Here is an 18742-nt window from a genome sequence, read left to right on the forward strand (position 1 = left end):
CTGCTATTTTTGAAAACAAATAATTGTCCAAATCTTTGAATATATAGTTTTTTAAAGCGAACATTTGTAACTCAAATCTTTGCTTCTGGCGGTCCCTGGAACAAAATATTTTGAGATGGGGGTCCGCGGCCAAATACATTATCATTTTGGGGGTCCTTTACATGAAAAGGTTAGAGAACCACTGCCACAAAGTACATACTTGACCCACACTGCTATGATTACAGCAGTTTGGGATGTCAGTACAGTTGATGGTGGTTTTGAGCTCCATTTTAAAACAAGGATCTGTGGACAACACTTCCTTTAACAGATGAGGGAAGCGTTACTTTTTGGCATCTCTCTGAGATCCGTGTAAAACAGAATTGTAAGTGGGTTTTTTTTTCTAAGTGTTTAAGCTGCCACACATGATGTACGGCTACGGCATGCAGCCCCACTTCTGCTTTCAGCAGAACTCACACATGTCTTTATTGCCGGTATGTAAGGCACGCTGGAATTGGTTTTGGTCAGGGTGCAAGACCAAGGCACTCCTTGGTGGGAGGGGCACCTCACTGGCAGGTGAGCCAGTAGAATGCAATGACAACCTACTAAAACCTAAAATTACAAGAACATTAAACATAGGACAATGGAAGCATGTTGCACGTGAAAAAATAAGCTCACAACGCGTCTGCGACGTGTTGTGAGTTTACAGATAGGCTGTTTATTTTCGTATTATTTCGTAGTATTTGAAGTGGTCAAACGAGTGGTCATACGCGTTCAGAATCCTCTTCCATTAAACCATAATGGTCTTGGATATTCCGTAAAAGCCAAGGTTAAAGCCTCGATCTTCGATTTCTTCACTGTGGTTTGCTACAGCAGTATAGTTTACATATTGTGCTAATAGTGCTAATTTGATGTTGCTTTAATCCACGTGAACTGTTGTTTGATGCAAATGATGTAATTCAGTTTAGTTCAATTTCATTTTCACTTCGTTTCTGTTTGTTTTATCTGTCTGTCTGTCTGTCTGTCTGTCTGTCTGTCTGTGTCTGTCCTGGTAAGATCATGACGCTCACTAACAGCCAGGTCTGTGTTGAACAAGGTTTATACTGAGGAGGAGCCTTATGTGGTTAGCAATGGTTTCCTTGAAATACAGGAAGTGTGTTTGCAAACCGGAGCACAATGTACATGTGCATATACGTCTCTCACACACACGCACACGCACACACTATGTGAGCGAGCTGAGGTTTTCTTCATCCTGCCAATGCTATGTCAAACCAACCTGATTAGCAGTTGTGTGTGTGTGTGTGCGTGGGTGTGTGCGTGCGTGCGCACACACTTGGCTTTGGCGAGGCTAATTTTCATGTGAAAAGAGAACTACAGCTGCTCTGTCCTTCTAAAGAAATTATTCATGCTCCATTCTAATGTGGAGTCCACACACACACACACACACACACACACACACACACACACACACACACACACACACACACACACACACACACACACACACACACACACACACACACACACACACACACACACACACACACACACACACACACACACTTCTCTCTGTCTCTCTGGCGCTCTCTGGAGCCAGTTTGTATTGATCAGCGTCTCTTTTATAGGCTGCAGATGGCCATTTAGGAAACGGGGCCTTTGGAGCAGCAGGAGCTCACACACACACACACACACACACACACACACACACACACACACACATTGAATTGCGTCACAGACACACTTCTCTTCTTTGTATTAATCTGCTAGCTAGAGGATCTATCCGATCAAGATTCGCCCACGTCGCCTGTTTGCGCCTACAAACTGACATCCAGAACTAAATCTCTCTCTCTCACACACACGCACAGCCACACAAACCCCCTCAGTGTTCCTTTAGGGGGTTCTAAATGGACCCTTACAGGATTGTAACTCTGAGAGCGTACAGATGGAACCAAATGGACCCTTACGCGTCCATTTGGTTCCATTCGTACACTCTCAGAGTTATTATAAACAATTTAGGCATTTAGCTGACCCTCTCAATCCAGAGCGATTTACAGTAAGCAATGTAAACACGAGGTAACACATCAAATGCATAGAAATAGTAATCTAGGATCATAGGTAAACCAAGAACCTATCATCAGTCTAAAAAGTATAATATAAAAAATTATAGTAATCTGTTGAAATTATATAGGATGCCAGGTCAGCAAATGAACCTGACATCTGTCTAAATAACATCTAAATTACATAAAAGGTTTCGTCAGCGCCCATACCCTAGGTGGGGTTGGCGAAAGGGCCTACTCTGTGTGGAGTTTGCATGTTCTCCTCGTGTCTCCTAGGGTAGTTAATACCCTCACAAAAACATGTAGCAATCCTGGTCGCTATACCGCCTCCCCCATGACAGCCGGGGCGCCTGATGGAGGGGAAGGGGGAACTGGTTGGAATAACGTGTTCCTTCCACGCGCTACGTCCAATCGGGGGAAACTCCCCCCCTGTCAGGTGACAAGAAGGTCAGTTGGCTCTCATGCATTGAAGGAGGCATGAGCTCGGCCCTGGGCTCCCTAGGCTGGTGGGGGGAGTGAGGCGCCCAGGATCACTTAGAACATTTACACCGGGTGAAAAAGGGTTACAAAATCGTGGGATAAAAAAAATTAGGAAAAAGAAAAAGTTGCTGAACCAATAAGGCTGTAGCACATAGGGAGACACATTAAACAATGTGAAGCCTGATTGATGATTGGTTGGTGGTAGTAGCCTAGTAGGTCTTAGGTGGAGATGTGGAAACATGAGGCATGTAGGATATACGTACCACCGCTGAGAGAGAACAGACATACATAAATACATGAGATGGACTGTCTTAGGCAGGACAGGGGAAAGTTGAGACAGACATCCTTTCTACACCAGTGGTGGAAAAAGTACTGCATTTTTTTTTTACCTAAGTAAAAGTATCAATACCACAACGTAGAAGTACTCTGTTACAAGTGAAAGGCCTGTGTTCAAAATGTTACTTGAGTAAAAGTACAAAAGTATTGGCATCAAAATATACTTAAAGTACCACAAGTAAAAGTGCTCAAAATAATGTTTGAAAATAGCCGATCTACAAGCTCACAATCGCGACGCGTTGTGAGCTTGTAGATCGGCTATTTTCAAATAGCCGATCAAATAGGCGATTTACTTTTACTCCTGTAGTGGAGTAAAAGTAAAAGTATGGGAAATAATCCAGTAAATTAAACATTCCTCAAAAGTGTACTCAAGTACACGACTTGAGTAAATGTACTTCGTTACTTTACACCACTGTTTCTCACCTCTCTCTCTCTCTCTCTCTCTCTCTCTCCGTGTTTCGAGAAAGCTATCTTACAAACCATAATAATTGTGCATTTCTCTCTCTCTCTCTCTCTCTCTCTCTCTCTCTCTCTCTCCAGATAGCGAAGGGACACTGTGCTCTCTCGCCCTGCCTGTGTGTGTGTGTGTGTGGGGGGGGACTCCTCATCTCTTACTGTGCATCAGTGGACCCTCTCTCTCTACCCCTCAGCCTTCTGCAGTGAGAACATTTATTTATTTATTTGTCCAATTGTTTTCATATTATCATCTGTAATGTGGTCTCCAGTATGTGTAGTGTATCTGTTTTCTTGAAAAGTACCAGTTTTGGACATACAAGGTTTCCACCCAACAGCAATGCTATGGCGGATGGCGCTCTCTCACTGTGTTATCATGTTAACACATTGACTGCCAAGATATTAAACATAGTTTTCTATCCCCGTGCCGGCGTATAATTACCTCAATCCGATGATATTTGAAACGCCGTGGAACCGACATTGTGTAAAAAAAACACACGGAAAAAGTTTCCTGTGAGTAGACGGAAGGATCTGTGTATCCATGGGAACAACAAGTTTCCAACCGTGATCCGCCATTTTGGAGCTTTGGTCCGCTGAAAACGGGTGGTTTTCAATGGAAAAAAAAGAAACTGAGTTACAGCCGTTTTTCTGAAAATCCCATCATTGGGGCGGATGGAAGTGACGTTTTTTGGAATGACGTCACATCCACATTGTTCTTCTCTGAGAGACGATCGATCATTCCAAAGCTGTGTTAGGTCGCCCCTTGTGGAATTTTCCCCCAAAAATGTAAAAACGAGTTAACTCGATCTAGGCAATCAAGCGATGGATTCTAAAAACGAGTTGACTCGATCTAGGCAATCAATGTGTTAAGAATGTTTATGATAATTCCGTTCCACATTTAGCTCCTTGGAGTATTCGGTTTGTTTGTATGTCGTTGTTGTGTTTCTCTGTTAAAAGCTGCTCTAAACTAATTGCCCCCCCCCCCTAGTGGGATTAACCCATTAAGACGGGGAACACATCTGTGTCATTGTCTCCGCCGGAGGCGGAGAGTATGTTTTCGCTTCGTCCCGCTGTGTGTGTGTGTCCCCCCCCTAGCCAAGCTAACATTGGTCAAGCTCCACGTGACACGTGACAATATGTTGACACCAATGCTTTTGATTGGCTAGAGGGACGCATGACGAAATAAAATCCTATAAATAGGTGTGTCACTTCAAAAAAGTGAAGTGAGGTAAGACAGAATCAATCAGTCTTGATTGGAACGGTACCTTCCAGTACAAATCACCCGTCCGTGCGTGTGTGTGTCCCTCTGAGAACACCTAACATTGGTCAGGACTATAGAGTTGAATTGATCCCACAACAAGGCCGAAGTCTTAATACTGTAACAATTGGCCACCTTGATCAAATACATTATGTAGCACTAGAGAAAACTGACATAGATCAAACACACCAATCAACTGCTGAAACTGTTCAAGACAATGAAGATGAAGAAGACAGACAAGCATTTGAACAAACCAGTCAATTACGAGGACTCCCATATGACACATTGCTTCAAGAAGAACATTTTTTAGATGCAGACACTACTGTACATATTCAGTCGCCCCTGCAGAACACCAAAAACCACGCGCATTCTACCAAGACGACAAGTTTGAAGAGTTGGCAAACCCATCAAAGTACCCTTATGGCCGCGGTGGTTTAAAAACAGAAAGAGCAAAAAACATCACTCACAGAAAATATTTTAACCAACGCCTTTTGCATTGTGATGGCCGTTTTGCTAAAGACATAGACTATCTCCTGGCAGCTCAGTACATGGTGGAAGCACAACAAGTCAAAGATCAAATTCAGATATCCCTACGGCAAAGCCGCGGTCAAACATTCCAAAATCAAAGGGTTAATGCTGGCATATTCAAATCACAACAAAATGTACAAACAATGTTATTCACAGACATAGCCTTCAAATTCCTAAAAAACACAAGAGGTTCACCAGCCTATTGGCAAAATGTGCCTTTAGAACATATTTTTGACAATAAATATTTCTTTATTTATCTTTTATTTAACAAAGAACTTTTTGTTTAACTAAAAGATATATATTTTACCCTACTGTATCTCATTAGTTATTGCTATGATAATATAATTGCTATGATATAGTAACATGTTCTATTTTAAGTAAGAATTAGAACATTCCTAGAGAACTATGGTTAAAGATAGGGTAAGTGATTTCATTTGATTAAAATAGCACGGGTCTGCTGGCGGAGACTTGTGCTCCGAGGAGCACATTTTCTAGTTTTAAATGTCTTTGGCTATTCAGAAATAGCAGATCTACAAGCTCATAGTGTGGCACCGAGTGAGTGAGAGTGTGCACATGGAACCAAATGGACCCTTTCAGGTCTGTAACTCTGAGAGTGTCTAAATAGAACCAAATGGACCCTTACAGGTCTATAACTCTTAAGTGTATACATGGAACCAAATGGACCCTTACAGGTCTGTAACTCTGAGAGTTATGGGAGTCTCTTGTTTTGAGAGACACTGCTCTAGTGAAACATCCAGATCCCAGCAGGTTTGTTTTTGCGTTGCACAGCAGACATCCAGGGACTCGAGGTCATCGTTTTGACAGCTTCATGCTTTGTGTCTGTTCATGTATCTGGAGCTCATCCTGCAAACGGCCGCATTCCTTGCTGTGCACACTGCCAGCAGGTCACAGGTCAAGGTGTAGGTGTGTTACATACTAGGACTTCATTCTGGGTCTGGCAGAACCAGGTCTCCTGGTCTTGTTATGGAAGTCTAACCTGTTATGGCGCTCTGATCGGGCTGAAATATTGTGTGAAACAATGTGGAGTCATGCGTCATAGATATGTCACAGACAACTGATGTCATAGATGACTGTTGTCACAGGCTGGCCAATCTAGTACGTGATCCACATTGGAGCCACGTCGTTCCCATGTTTACCCTGAGATCCACATGATTAGAATTTCTATTTAAATATGTATTATATTCATTGCTTTGGAGAGAGACAGTTTTGTTGTGCGTGCGCAAAGCCTGACTCAAGTTTTCTTACATTCTCCAGGAGAGTGTAGTTTAGTTCCTATAGCCCGAAGGGGCAGTCAGCTGAGTGTGTTAGTTATGCCAAGGGATTGTCATTGGTTGTCAGGGCGATATCACGACCAATCGATATTGACGGGCTCTGCCTGACCACATCCATTGCGGTGACAGCGTTGATGAAAACAAACGAAATAATTTGACCAAAACCCAAACCCTGTTTTTTGAAGTAGGGGGGGACACCGCTCCCCTGCGCGCCCCCTCCACTACACCCCTGGTCCCCAGTTCATCTCTCTCTCAGCTTGGCCTGAAAAACGTTGAAGACCCCTGGTCTAATGCATGCCTGCGTTAGTCTGAGGAGATTAGCAGGTGTGTGTGTGTGTGTGTGTGCGTGCATGTGCGGCGTGCATGTGAGTTAGAGGTTGAGAGCGAGACGGCAGGATAGATATTTCATTATGTTTGAGCCTATATGATTCCTACACCGCCAACATGTGTGTGTGTTTGAACTACGAATGGTGTTTAACCTTAGAAGTAGCCTATAAATTAGGCTTAATGTATAAGGCGTATAAATCTTACAGATTAAGGCCAACCTTTGAACGGTTAATAAGCGCCACTTATAATTCACCGGTAACCCTTCTGTCTCCTGCGCGCACATATATGTCATTCTGTTTATTATTCTGACTGAACAGTGTAATGGAAACTTGCTTCTCTTTGGTGTACACGTTGTATATTGCAGCCTATTGCATATTGTTGCTGTCAGGCAGAAAACCTCTTATCTCCATATTCTAACTTTTTGTAAATTAAAGGGATAGTTCACCCAACAAATATTGTTTTTGTCGCATTCCTAAGCCAATAATTTCATGACCAGCGGACCGGTAGGCAACGGTTCCGGACTCTTTGTGTCTCCTACCGGAACCGCTGCCGGTCATCAAATTATTGGCTTAGGAATGCGACAAAAACTAAAAAATATCCATGCATTCAAGTCTCCATGGGGTGACTAATCGATAGAAAATAAGTCATTTTGTGGGTGAACTATCCCTTTAACGCCCTCCTTGATCATACTACACAAAGTGTCACACAAAAGTATTGAAAGTAGCAGATATGCATGCTTTGAGCTTGTAGATCTGCTACTTTTGCTGTTTTTGAATTTGAATCCTGAAAAGTAACAGTTTTGTGAAAAAAATTTCTACTCGGTCTGTGTCTCTTAGGAGGGCTGTGGACGCTTCAGAAACCCGCCTACCAGTGACATCATCACTAGGAATGTCTTTAATTTTTTTAGATGGATTGGATTTTTATTAACTCGACAACAATTGCTTCCATTATGCTGTAGCATGCTAACTTTCCAGGAATAGAAAGCCTGCCGTTTCTATTAGCTTGGATTCCCCATGGTAGGCGGGTTTCTGAACCGTCCACAGCCGCCCTCCTCTGAGACACAGACAGAGAGTAGACAGAAATGGTGCCATATTATCATGAGCATCAGTGAGGACCTATTATATGAAGACAGGTGAAGTCGTCCTTTAAGTTTTGCTGAGCCTAAATCTTGCCATGTGTATCTCCAAGATGAACGCTTGGGGATTGGCTGAACAGAGATGGATTGACGAATGGAAGCTCCCGTGGTGTGTTTGTCTGTGTCTGTCTGTCTGCCCTGTTAAAGGTTTGTGTTTAGCCATCGTTCTGCCTAAAACTAAAACGGTTCCTGTGTGGTTCAGGCGTCAGGAGAGAGAGAGAGAGAGAGAGAGAGATAGGATTTCTTGCCTTTCCCGTAAAACCCTGGCTCAAACCCTGACACACACACACACACACACACACGTACTGTACACACGTACACGTGCACGCGCGTGTGCACGCACTGTCTTGTCCTCCGTTTGCAGGGAGTAAACTGTAAAAAGGATTTCACCATGTATGGTCAAGGTGATCTCTCTCTCTCTCTCTCTCTCTCTCTCTCTCTCAGTCTCAGTGTTTCTGTGTCTCTGTATTCCTCTTTCTCTGTTGGAAGACAAAGGGGAACCCTGAGAGAGAGAGACACACACACACACACACACACACACACACACACACACACACACACACACACACACACACACACACACACACACACAGGATGAGGCCCTCTCCCCCCGCCTGGCAGAATCACACACTGAAGCACAAACGTTTGAACTCAACATAAATATTATGCAGGCGATAACCACTTTTCAACCTTGCGTCCCTATTTTTGGGCATGTCATTGTATTAATGTTCAAAAATAGCAAATATAAGTACCTGGTCTGTTATTTTCTCCCGTTTGTTGTACGCAGATATTTTGGGCCGGGGTTGATACTACATGATGCTACACTGTGCAGTGGTGGAAAGTAACTAAGTACTTAAGTACTGTACGTACTTAAGTAAAATGTTGAGGTCTTTGTACTTTACTTGAGTATTTCCAATTTCCAATACTTTTACTTCTACTCCACTACATCTCAGAGGCAAATCGCTACGCGTTGTGGTAGGTGCGTTGTCAGGTAGGTGACAAAGTTTAAGCCAATCAGGAGAGAGCATTGAAAATGCATTTTCTGTTTAATAAAGAGCTGGAGAGACCTGGTAGACTCCTTTTACTGAACAAATACGCTGTAGCAATGAGTACTATCAGAATATAGAGCTATTTAACACTTATTTTAACAAAAGTAAATCACTTAACCTGCGTTTAAGTAAGGAATTTGAGTACTTTTTTCCACCACTGACACTGTGCAACATCAACCATGTCACGCCTTCTCTACTAATCTCAGCAGCAATAGTGGCTGCTGAATGGCCTGCAACCAGAAGGCACATGGATTAAGGTTCTCAGTCGCCACGACTGAGTTGAGTGAGTTCAGTCATTTAGATTCCAATTCGGCATTCTCCATAAAACCTTAATGGCAGTGTTGATTTCGTCGACTAAAACTATGACGAAAAATGTTCGTCGACTACCTTTTTTCACCTACGAAAACTACATAAAAACGAATTAAAAACTAAGCTATGATGACTAAAACTAAGACTAAATATATTGACAATTTCGTCAACAAATAAAAACTAGACTAAAATGTTAGTGAGGGACTAGTGGAGAAGAGATCCGGTAGAACTAAAAGACAAGTCATTATATGTTTCGTTGGGCTCGGGTGTTGTGCTCTGAAAATAGCATATACAAGCTCGACGCGTTGTGAGCTTGTAGATCAGCTATTTTCAGCATGCAACCAAGTGTAAAATCAGCCATTACGACACCATCAAGGCACCGCCAAGATACATTTTAGACGACCAAATCAACTGTAGATTTAGTCGACTATAATCTTATGATATTTAGTCGACTAAAACTAGACTAAAGTGAAAATCAGCGTGGCCTAATGGTCTGGGATATTTCATTAAAGCAAAGGTTAAAGCCTCAATCTGTGATTTCTTCACCTGGTTGCCTGTATGTAGAACAACAGGGACAATATTACTAAAATATCATAATGTTACATATTGTGTTAATTGTCAAGGAATCGGCGCTAGTGTTCCACAAATCACACATTATCAGGACTTGGTCTTGCAAACTTTTTCAGTTGGGAAATTTTATTTTGCTTTAACCCATTAAGACCTGGAACGCATCTGTGTCCTTTTTTTATTTGAGCTAAAAAGCATGATTTTACACTTTGGCTATTCAAAAATAGCAGATATACAAGCTCATAGCACTGAGTGCCTGAGAAAGGTGCAAAAAAGGCTGTGTGTGTGTGTGTGTGTGTGTGCGCTCAAGTGTACAATTCTACAACTATGAATCATTTGAGGACCACCTGTACACAATCCCACGGACCCCCCGGTGGCCCGTAGACCTCAGTTTTTAACTCTTAACATTGACTGCCAGAGTTTTTTCAAAAAGTCTGTAGCCTCTGCCAGGGTTTTGACCGATTTTGGTACCTTTTCGCATAGCCACAGAATATTTTTCTCCAGTATGATTGATCCCAGATAATTTCTAATCACAGATGAGATTCAGGTGTGGTTTCACAAATGTCAACGAGGTCAATTTGACCTTGTTGTCATGTGGTGTTTGATGTTTGAAAATAGCTCAAAACCAGTAGTTTCAAACCAAAAAACATTGTGAATTGTTTGTCCGTTTCAATTTTAACATTGAAGTGGATGGAGCAGCAAATCTTTGGGAATTGTTATCTCCTTATGCGTTTGGAATATCGAAAAGGTGTCAATCTTAAATAATTAGAGAATCTTTTTAGAATTTTTTTTTTTTTGAAAAGTTTTTATTTTTTTATTTTTTTAAAGACGTTTTTAAACGTCTTTGGCAGGCAATAGCTGAAGGCCCAAAGACGTTTATAAACGTCTTTGGCAGTTAAGCAGTTAAATGGACCAAGTTTGATAGCCACTAGCCAGTGCTCAAACGTACCTCTGGATATAAGAGTGGTGGCTATACGGCTACTGTGTGTGTGTGTGTGTGTTTGTAAATCAGCTTTGTGAATGTGTTGGGACATTGCGTGTCAGGAGGTCCAGCTGGGATTAGCCCGGTCCTAGAGTGCCAACAGCAGTGTGAGACTGTGTCCCAATTCATGTGATTCACAAATACACACACACACACACACACACACACACACACACACCCCGCAGGGTAAAATTGGCATGTCCTAATATGGCAGCTTTTCCCCCTCAGTGTGCAGTGTTGTCAAGGTGGTTGGTGGATTACTAGCGCACAGACACAGTTTGTAATCACTCTGGATTTCTTTTGGAGTTGCAGAAAATCACACAGACACACTAAAAGCAGTGGTTCTCTAACCTTTAATCGTGCCAAGGACCCAGACCTGAGAATATGTTGTGCCAGGGACCCCCCAGAAGCAAAGGTTTGAGTCACAAATGTTCGCTTTAAAAATGTATATTCAAAGATTTGCACAAATCTTCACGATTAAAAAAAAAATACAGTAGCAGATCTACAAGCTGCCGTGCTACGAGCTTGTAGATCTGCTATTTTCGAATAGCCAAAGTATGAAATATGGATCAAGTAAAATGATTGTGAAGCTATATTAACAAACATTTCTAACTCAAATCTTTGCTTCTGGGGGCCCCTGGAACAAAATATTTTGAGATGGGCGTCCGCGGCCAAATACATATAGTTTTGTTGGTCCTTGACATGAAAAACATTGAGAACCACTGATATAGCAACATAAGTTTTTCAGAAATGTGTTTCTGATTTGATTTAGAAGACATTTTTAGGATGGGCCTCAGTTCTTAATGGGTAAACACTGCTGGTGAAGCACTCTGACCAGCTGAACATGCTCACTGTGTGTCTCTCTGGATAATAACATCAGCTCAAATGGCCAATAGGGAAATGTTAAAATGTAAATCACCATTGGGCCTTGCATAAATACAGAGAGCTCTGAAAGAGATCAGGTACAACTGATGTTTACATCTTGATATTGCGATAACGTATGTGCTTGAAACACACACACACACACACACACACACACACACACACACACACACACACACACACACACACACACACACACACACACACACACACACACACACACACACACACGCAAGCTTAAATCCTGATTTATACTTAGTTACATGCAAGTGTCGTGCACTGAAAATAGCCGATGGACAAGCTTGTGAGCTTGTAGATTGCCTATTTTCTTGTAGATTCATTGCCTATTTTCTTGTACAGACAGTAGATTATTTTCTTGTAGATTGTACTGTAGATTGCCTATGTTCTTGTTGATTGCTTATTTTCTTGTACAGTAGATTGCCTATGTTCTTGTTGATTGCTTATTTTCTTGTGCAGTAGATTGCCTATGTTCTTGTAGATTGCCTATTTTCTTGTAGATTGCCAAGTACAGTATATCCCAGGCTTTATGTGGGTGAGCGTTGTGACCGTCCTTTGATCACAGGCTCCTTCTTATCCCAGAGCGTTGGAAGCAAGCGGTCGATTGTCTGGGAAGTGTCAACCTGTTGTGTTTCTGGCTTTAGGAGTGGAAAATGTGACTGCAATTTGGATTCAGAGCAAATGGATGTTTCACTCCCCCAGGTTTGGGGGCCCAAAACAAAAGTGGAACTGCGACATTGGAAGTGCGTTTAGAGAAGGATTTAGTGTTTCAGAGTTGTCGGATCACGTTAGGATGAATGTTGAGTCATTACAGTGTATCATTTTATATATACAGTTTACATAAAGTTCTTGTTAGTTGAATACATTATTGTAATGAAGCTCTAATTCTGTGTGTTTACTGCATACTGTATACTCTTTTTGCCAAGGACCTCCAGAAGCCAATATTTGAGTTAACATTTTTCATTAAAAAAAATACATATATTCAAAAATAGCAGATCCACAAGCTCATAATGTGGCACGAAGTGACGCTCTATGAGCTTGTATATCTGCGGAAATATTGTAATGAGGCGCTGTGTCTCTGTGTATACACTGTACACTCTTTTGTACTTGTTGGTACCATATAGACTCCTCAAAAAAAGTTTGGAAACTCTATTTCGGTCGATTATTTCCCCCCATCAACAACACCGATTGGTATTGTATTTTATACCATGGGAAAGCCTGATTAGTCATCTTTACAACGAGGTACAACTTGTATGAGCAACACAGCTAACCATGTGGGTAGTACACTGGTTTGTGCTACATTATGCTATGCATGTGCAGAAGCACCCACCCACATACACACACACACAAACCCAAACATGCCCACTCACACACACACACACACACACACACACACACACACACACACACACACACACACACACACACACACACACACACACACACACACACACACACACACACACACACACACACACACACACACACAGTTGTGTTTTATTGCATTCATCAGCGCTACAGTCACTCTGCTCAGCTAACAAGTCCTTCAGCCTGGTGTGTGTGTGCGTGTGCGACTAGTGTTTTGTTTGCACAAGTGTGCACATTTGGCCTGCCCAACCCAGCTGTCTCATTAAGATGGATTGAGCATGGTTTTGTGTGCGCGAGCGTGCATGTTTGTGCGCACGCACACACATATGCACACGTCCGACTCATCTTGTGAACAGTAATGCGCTGTCATATCTTGTCAAGTCATAATTGCATAACAGGGCAGCCTGCTCTGTTCTTCTTTAATGCGTACACAGCTAACACAATCAAACTGATACTAATGGGTCTTCAGTCTGGATCATCATGGACACGTGGCTGTTGATGGACTCATTAGCAGCTCCAGCCTGGGAACATTTACCCTCGGAACAATATAGTCTATCCTTTTTTTCCTCCCTTTTTACTTTTCCTAGATTGACATTTTTGTAATGTTATATAGTGCATGTCCTCCGTTATAAACTAGGATGAATTGGCTTTTGTTGAGCTGCAAATTTAGTACCACGTAAACCCTCTACACTTGATAAAACTGGCCTGTAAAGAGCACATTTGGCACGCTCTTATTTCACTCTACACAAATCCATTCACGCAAAATAGCAGATCATCTGATCATTTGTTCTCCATATTGACTGTGATCTTGATCCTGACAATCCAGACGTCCGTTCTGGAGGTTATTTGGTTCTCAGACTGACACACACAGCCAGGACTGATTACAATACGCTGCCATGCATGCAGGGTGAAACAAGAAAAAAAATGACACAATCATAATTTATAGCAGCTTGCAAGCTAAACTAAGCACACTAATCTCATTTTGGGGGATCTAGGCCAAACAGTACTGTTTAATGTCTGAATAGAATAATGACATTATTGGTCCCATTCATTATGACCTTTAAAGCTATAGAGTGAGCAACAAGAAAAAAAGCACACACACACACACAACTATCTTTATCAATTGTTTAGGGCAGTGGTACTCAACATGTGGGTCGGGGGTCCCAAGGGGGGTCCCCACATGATTTTTGGGCGGGCCCCAGATGTCAGTAAAGAGATCGAAAATGTAAAAAAAAAAAAATGAAATGAAAAAAGACCATTACTGCATTAAAGGAGGAGTTCACCCAAAAAATTACTTATTTTCTGTCAATTGCACACCCTATGAAGCCTTGAATCCATGGATTCTTTTTTGTTTTTGTCGCATTCCTAAGCTAATAATTTGATGACCGTGTGTATTTCCGGTAGGAGACACAAATAATCTACTTTGTGTCTCCTACCGGATACATTAGCCGGTAGGAGACGGTCATCAAATTATTAGCTTAGGAATGCAACAAAAACAAAAAAGAATCCATGGATTCAAGGCTTCATAGGGTGTGCAATTGATCGAAAATAAGTCTTTTTTTGGGTGAACTCCTCATTTAAAAGTGATCAACAAACTATACTATACTGGTCAAACATTGGCCAAATTGTTAAATAATATAAGATACGACACGTTGTGAGCTTGTAGATCTGCTATTTTCAGAGCACAACACCTGAGCGCAACCAAACATACAATGACTTGTCTTTTAGTTCTACTGGATCTCTTCTCCACTAGTCCCTCACTAACATTTTAGTCTAGTTTGTATTTGTTGACAAAATTGCAATATATCTAGTCTTAGTTTTAGTCATCGTAGCTTAGTTTTTATTTAGTTTTTGTCCGAAAAAAATTACATATTTTGTGTCATAGTTTTAGTCGACGAAATCAACACTAGGGCATTCCATATTTTGGTGGCAGAGCAGTAGAATGAGAATGTCCCATGTTTGTTCTAAATGTGGGAGGTACCAGATCAAGGCCCCTCCCCCTAGTGTTGTGGCTGTGGGTGTCACTCACTTGTGGGAGAGAGAGAGGGATAATACATCCAGAGATGATATGATAAAAGTAAAACGGAGAGAAAGAGAACAGAACAGGAGGATGCAAAGGAGGTGAAGTTCGAGGATAAGGAGATAAGAGGGGGAGGGAGGAGAGAACAACTATAAGGGAGAGAAGACGCAAGGGAGAGGATGAGAGAGGGAAAACACACACTGATGCAAGCCAGAGACAGAAAACATGCACACGCACACACACACACACACACACACACACACACCCCCACACACACACACACACACACACACACACACACACACAATCAAAAACACAAACTCTATAGACTTATGTCAGTTCACATAGCAAATCATGCAGATGATGCTGTGCAATTGAGACACACACACACACACACACACACACACACACACACACACACACACACACACACACACACACTTATAACACTTATAACACTTATAGCACTTAAACTCAAACTCATACTTCATACAGACCTATGTCGGTTCACACAACAAATCATGCAGAATCTGCTGTGTACACACACACACACACACACACACACACACCCACACACACACACACACACACACACACACACACACACACACACACACACACACACACACACACACACACACACACACACACACACACACAGTGTGAGCAGCAGCAGTGAGGAGGCAGATCGCCATGGGAGACAGGAGGCAGAGAGATGTTCAGCTGCATGCTCCCACACACGTGCCTCTCTCTCTCTCTCTCTCTCTCCATCTTGTTTCTCTTCCTATCATTCTCTCTATCATGCTGTTTCTATCACTGAGAGCGATAGAGGCACCATGATACATGAAGATTCTCTCTCTCTTTCTAAAATCATGTTCTCTGTCAATGTGTATTTGTGTGATTGTCCTGATGTGTCATTCTTTCATTCTCTGTCTCTCCTCTCTCTCTCCATCTCTCCATCTCTCTCTGCAATTCAATTTCAATTCAAAGAAGCTTTATTGGCATCAGAAAATGACATAATGTTTAAACTTTAAATTGCCAAAGCGAGTGTCAAACGACAATCAAAAGTCTCTGTCAGGTGGAAACCTCATATGTCCAAAAACTCTCTCTCTCTCTCTCTCTCTCTCTCTCTCTCTCTCTCTCTCTCTCTCTCTCTCTCTCTCTCCACTGTCTCCATCCAGAGAGGAGAGACGCTAACCAGAGCAGTCGTGGAGCTGCGCGGAAAGACGTGCACGTCACACGGGAGTGTGTGTGACTGTGTTTTTGTGACGACGTGTGTGTGAGAGAGAGCGAGAGAGAGAGTGTGGGAGGAGCGCAGGCATGGCGGGAGGTAGGGAGCGAGGGGCTCGTCTCCCCAGGCCCTGGTCGGTCTACAGGGCCAGCACCTTCGAACTGTCCAACGAGATGATCGGACTGGCCCTCGCAGGTAAGACTGTGTATTACTGTATATAAGGGCTGGGGCAATTAATTCATTATTCTTGGCCCTTCTTCTCCAGTGCGGCGCCATTGCCCTCCTACTGCTTCATTCCATATCTGTTCGCTTCCGGGAGAGTCTCTTTCCCCGGTGTTTCGCCCAGACGGACAGGGTTTCGAGGTTAGGTTTAGGCCTAATTTCTGTGAGGTTAGGGTTAAGGTTAAGGTTAGCGTTAGGCATAGTGGCCCTCATTTATCAACGGAGCGTATAAACCGGCTTATATTTTTCCATATATTCGGTCGAAGTCACATTTATCAACGAATCCTACACAGCCAATCCTGGTGTACATCAGGTCGGAGCTTTGATAAATCTCACGTCTGAAAACGAGCTTCATTTAAATAACACGCCCTTAAATATTCTCAAAACGACCCGATTTTACAACATGAAGAAGAACCAGAATACGACCAAAGACATCAAAAGCCAATAAGAAAGATTTTCCCCCGATCGCCTCGCCACACACAAACACGCACACGCCCCTCTCTCACACACACACACACACACACACACACACACTCACTCACTCACTCACTCACTCACTCACTCACTCACTCACTCACACTCACTCACTCGGGCGGCAGTGATTCCGTGCCGCCACGTTAATAAGAGATTGGAGCGTCGGGTTTATATCCTTAACCCAGCCAGGTTGTAGTCTTCAAAACTCTCTATGACATAACTCCATAACATAGGACAAGCTACTGTAAGTTTGTACACCTCACTGTCCATGAAAAGATCGTCGGGAGTCCCGAAAATGCGCTTGCAGAAGCGCTGTATATTTTGAAAATAGCAGATCTACAAGGTCACAACGCGTCGCGATGCGACCCGTTTTTGAGCTTGCAGATCTGCTATTTTGAAATAGCCAATGCAACTGAATGACTGTTAAAGCCGTTGGTTTAAATTACTTTATAAAATGTTATATTTTCACAGGATTATTTTTTTGTGTAGATATACATTTAGGAGTGGTATGTGTCTAGATGCCTGTCAGACAGTCAGACAATGCTGCTCCGCAGGTCTAGAATGGAATAAACGGGCGCAGCCAACGTCAACAACTGGTCTCGACCAGACGTGAGATCTCAGCGTACGGTAGGATGAAGGTTAAGGTTAAGGTTAGCGTTAGGCATAGTGTTTGTGAGGTTAGGTTTAGGCGTAATTTCTGTGAGGTTAGGGTTAAGGTTAGCGTTAGGCATAGTGTTTGTGATGTTAGGTTTAGGCCTAATTTCTGTGAGGTTAGGGTTAAGGTTAAGGTTAGCGTTAGGCATAGTGTTTGTGAGGTTAGGGTTAGGGTTAGGCATAGTTTTAGTGCAGTTAAAATATTTGGGTTTAGACGCAATCTAGGCGAAACACCAAAGAAAGAGGGAATCCCATTCACTTCCGCCCTAGCATGCTGCAGGTGTAATGCAGATAAACAGGGAACCTGTTTTTTCTTTGCTTCTGGGGGGTCCCTGGAACAACATATTTTGAGATGGGGGTCGGCGGCCAAATACATATCATTTTGGGGGTCCTTGACATGAAAAGGTTTCAGCACCACTGATATAGAAACATAGGTTTTTCAGAAAACTGTTAGGACTTAGAAGACATTTGTAGATGCGTTACCGGATTGAATGGGTTAAAACAAAAACCCGTACATTTCAACGAATTGACCCGAAAAAAGATTATCTAATTTTTTACCACTTAATCCTGTATTATTCTTCGTTGCACAATGGTAGCGTTCAAAACGAGTGAAAATAGCTCACTAGTTTAAAAACAATCACTCATTAATTGTAATCGAGGTAAAGGTTTGATATAATCCTGACATTGATAGTGACCAGGCCTACGGTATATACAGTATAAATACTGTATATATTTAGTATCTGTGTGTACACAGTACACACACTTCTGTGTGTGAAGAACTAGAGATGAGCAGAACCGACCTAGAAACGGCTGAGTTGGCAATGATCCTAGATTTGACTCCAAAGGAAAAGTAGGTTATATCTTTATAAAGAAATGTTTATGTTTAGAATTCAGCTTAGACATGAAGTTGGGGTAGTAGTGCACACTAGAGATGGTGAATTTGAGGTAGATGGTCAAAGTGGTTGTGTGTGGGTTACAGATGATGTGCAGTTTGTATCTACCATTTGTGTACATACATGTATTTATGTATGTATGTATGGTGGTGGAAGAAAACATAAAATGAACGTGCGCTGTTACATTTGTTTGCCTTTTTACTTTGTAGTAATATATATATATATATATAT

The 18742-nt window shown here is 42.2% G+C and overlaps 1 protein-coding gene across 11 annotated transcripts in view; it reads left to right on the forward strand.

Moving 5' to 3' along the window:
- LOC308080643 (inositol polyphosphate-4-phosphatase type I A-like) overlaps positions 1 to 18742 on the forward strand; it is a 164335-nt gene that overhangs the window by 90342 nt on the left and 55251 nt on the right. For 10 of the 11 annotated variants that reach the window (XM_080422550.1, XM_080422553.1, XM_080422552.1 and 7 more), the window contains exons 2-3: positions 3390 to 3508; positions 16219 to 16463. In XM_080422550.1, the coding sequence (XP_080278676.1) occupies positions 16358 to 16463 (106 nt within the window). In that variant the 5' untranslated portion in view covers positions 3390 to 3508; positions 16219 to 16357. The remainder of the gene's footprint in view (positions 1 to 3389; positions 3509 to 16218; positions 16464 to 18742) is intronic. The other variant, XM_080422551.1, reaches the window with a different exon arrangement.

Source organism: Gymnoscopelus braueri, assembly GCF_963280865.1.
Source record: "Gymnoscopelus braueri genome assembly, chromosome: 24".
NCBI lineage: Eukaryota > Metazoa > Chordata > Actinopteri > Myctophiformes > Myctophidae > Gymnoscopelus > Gymnoscopelus braueri.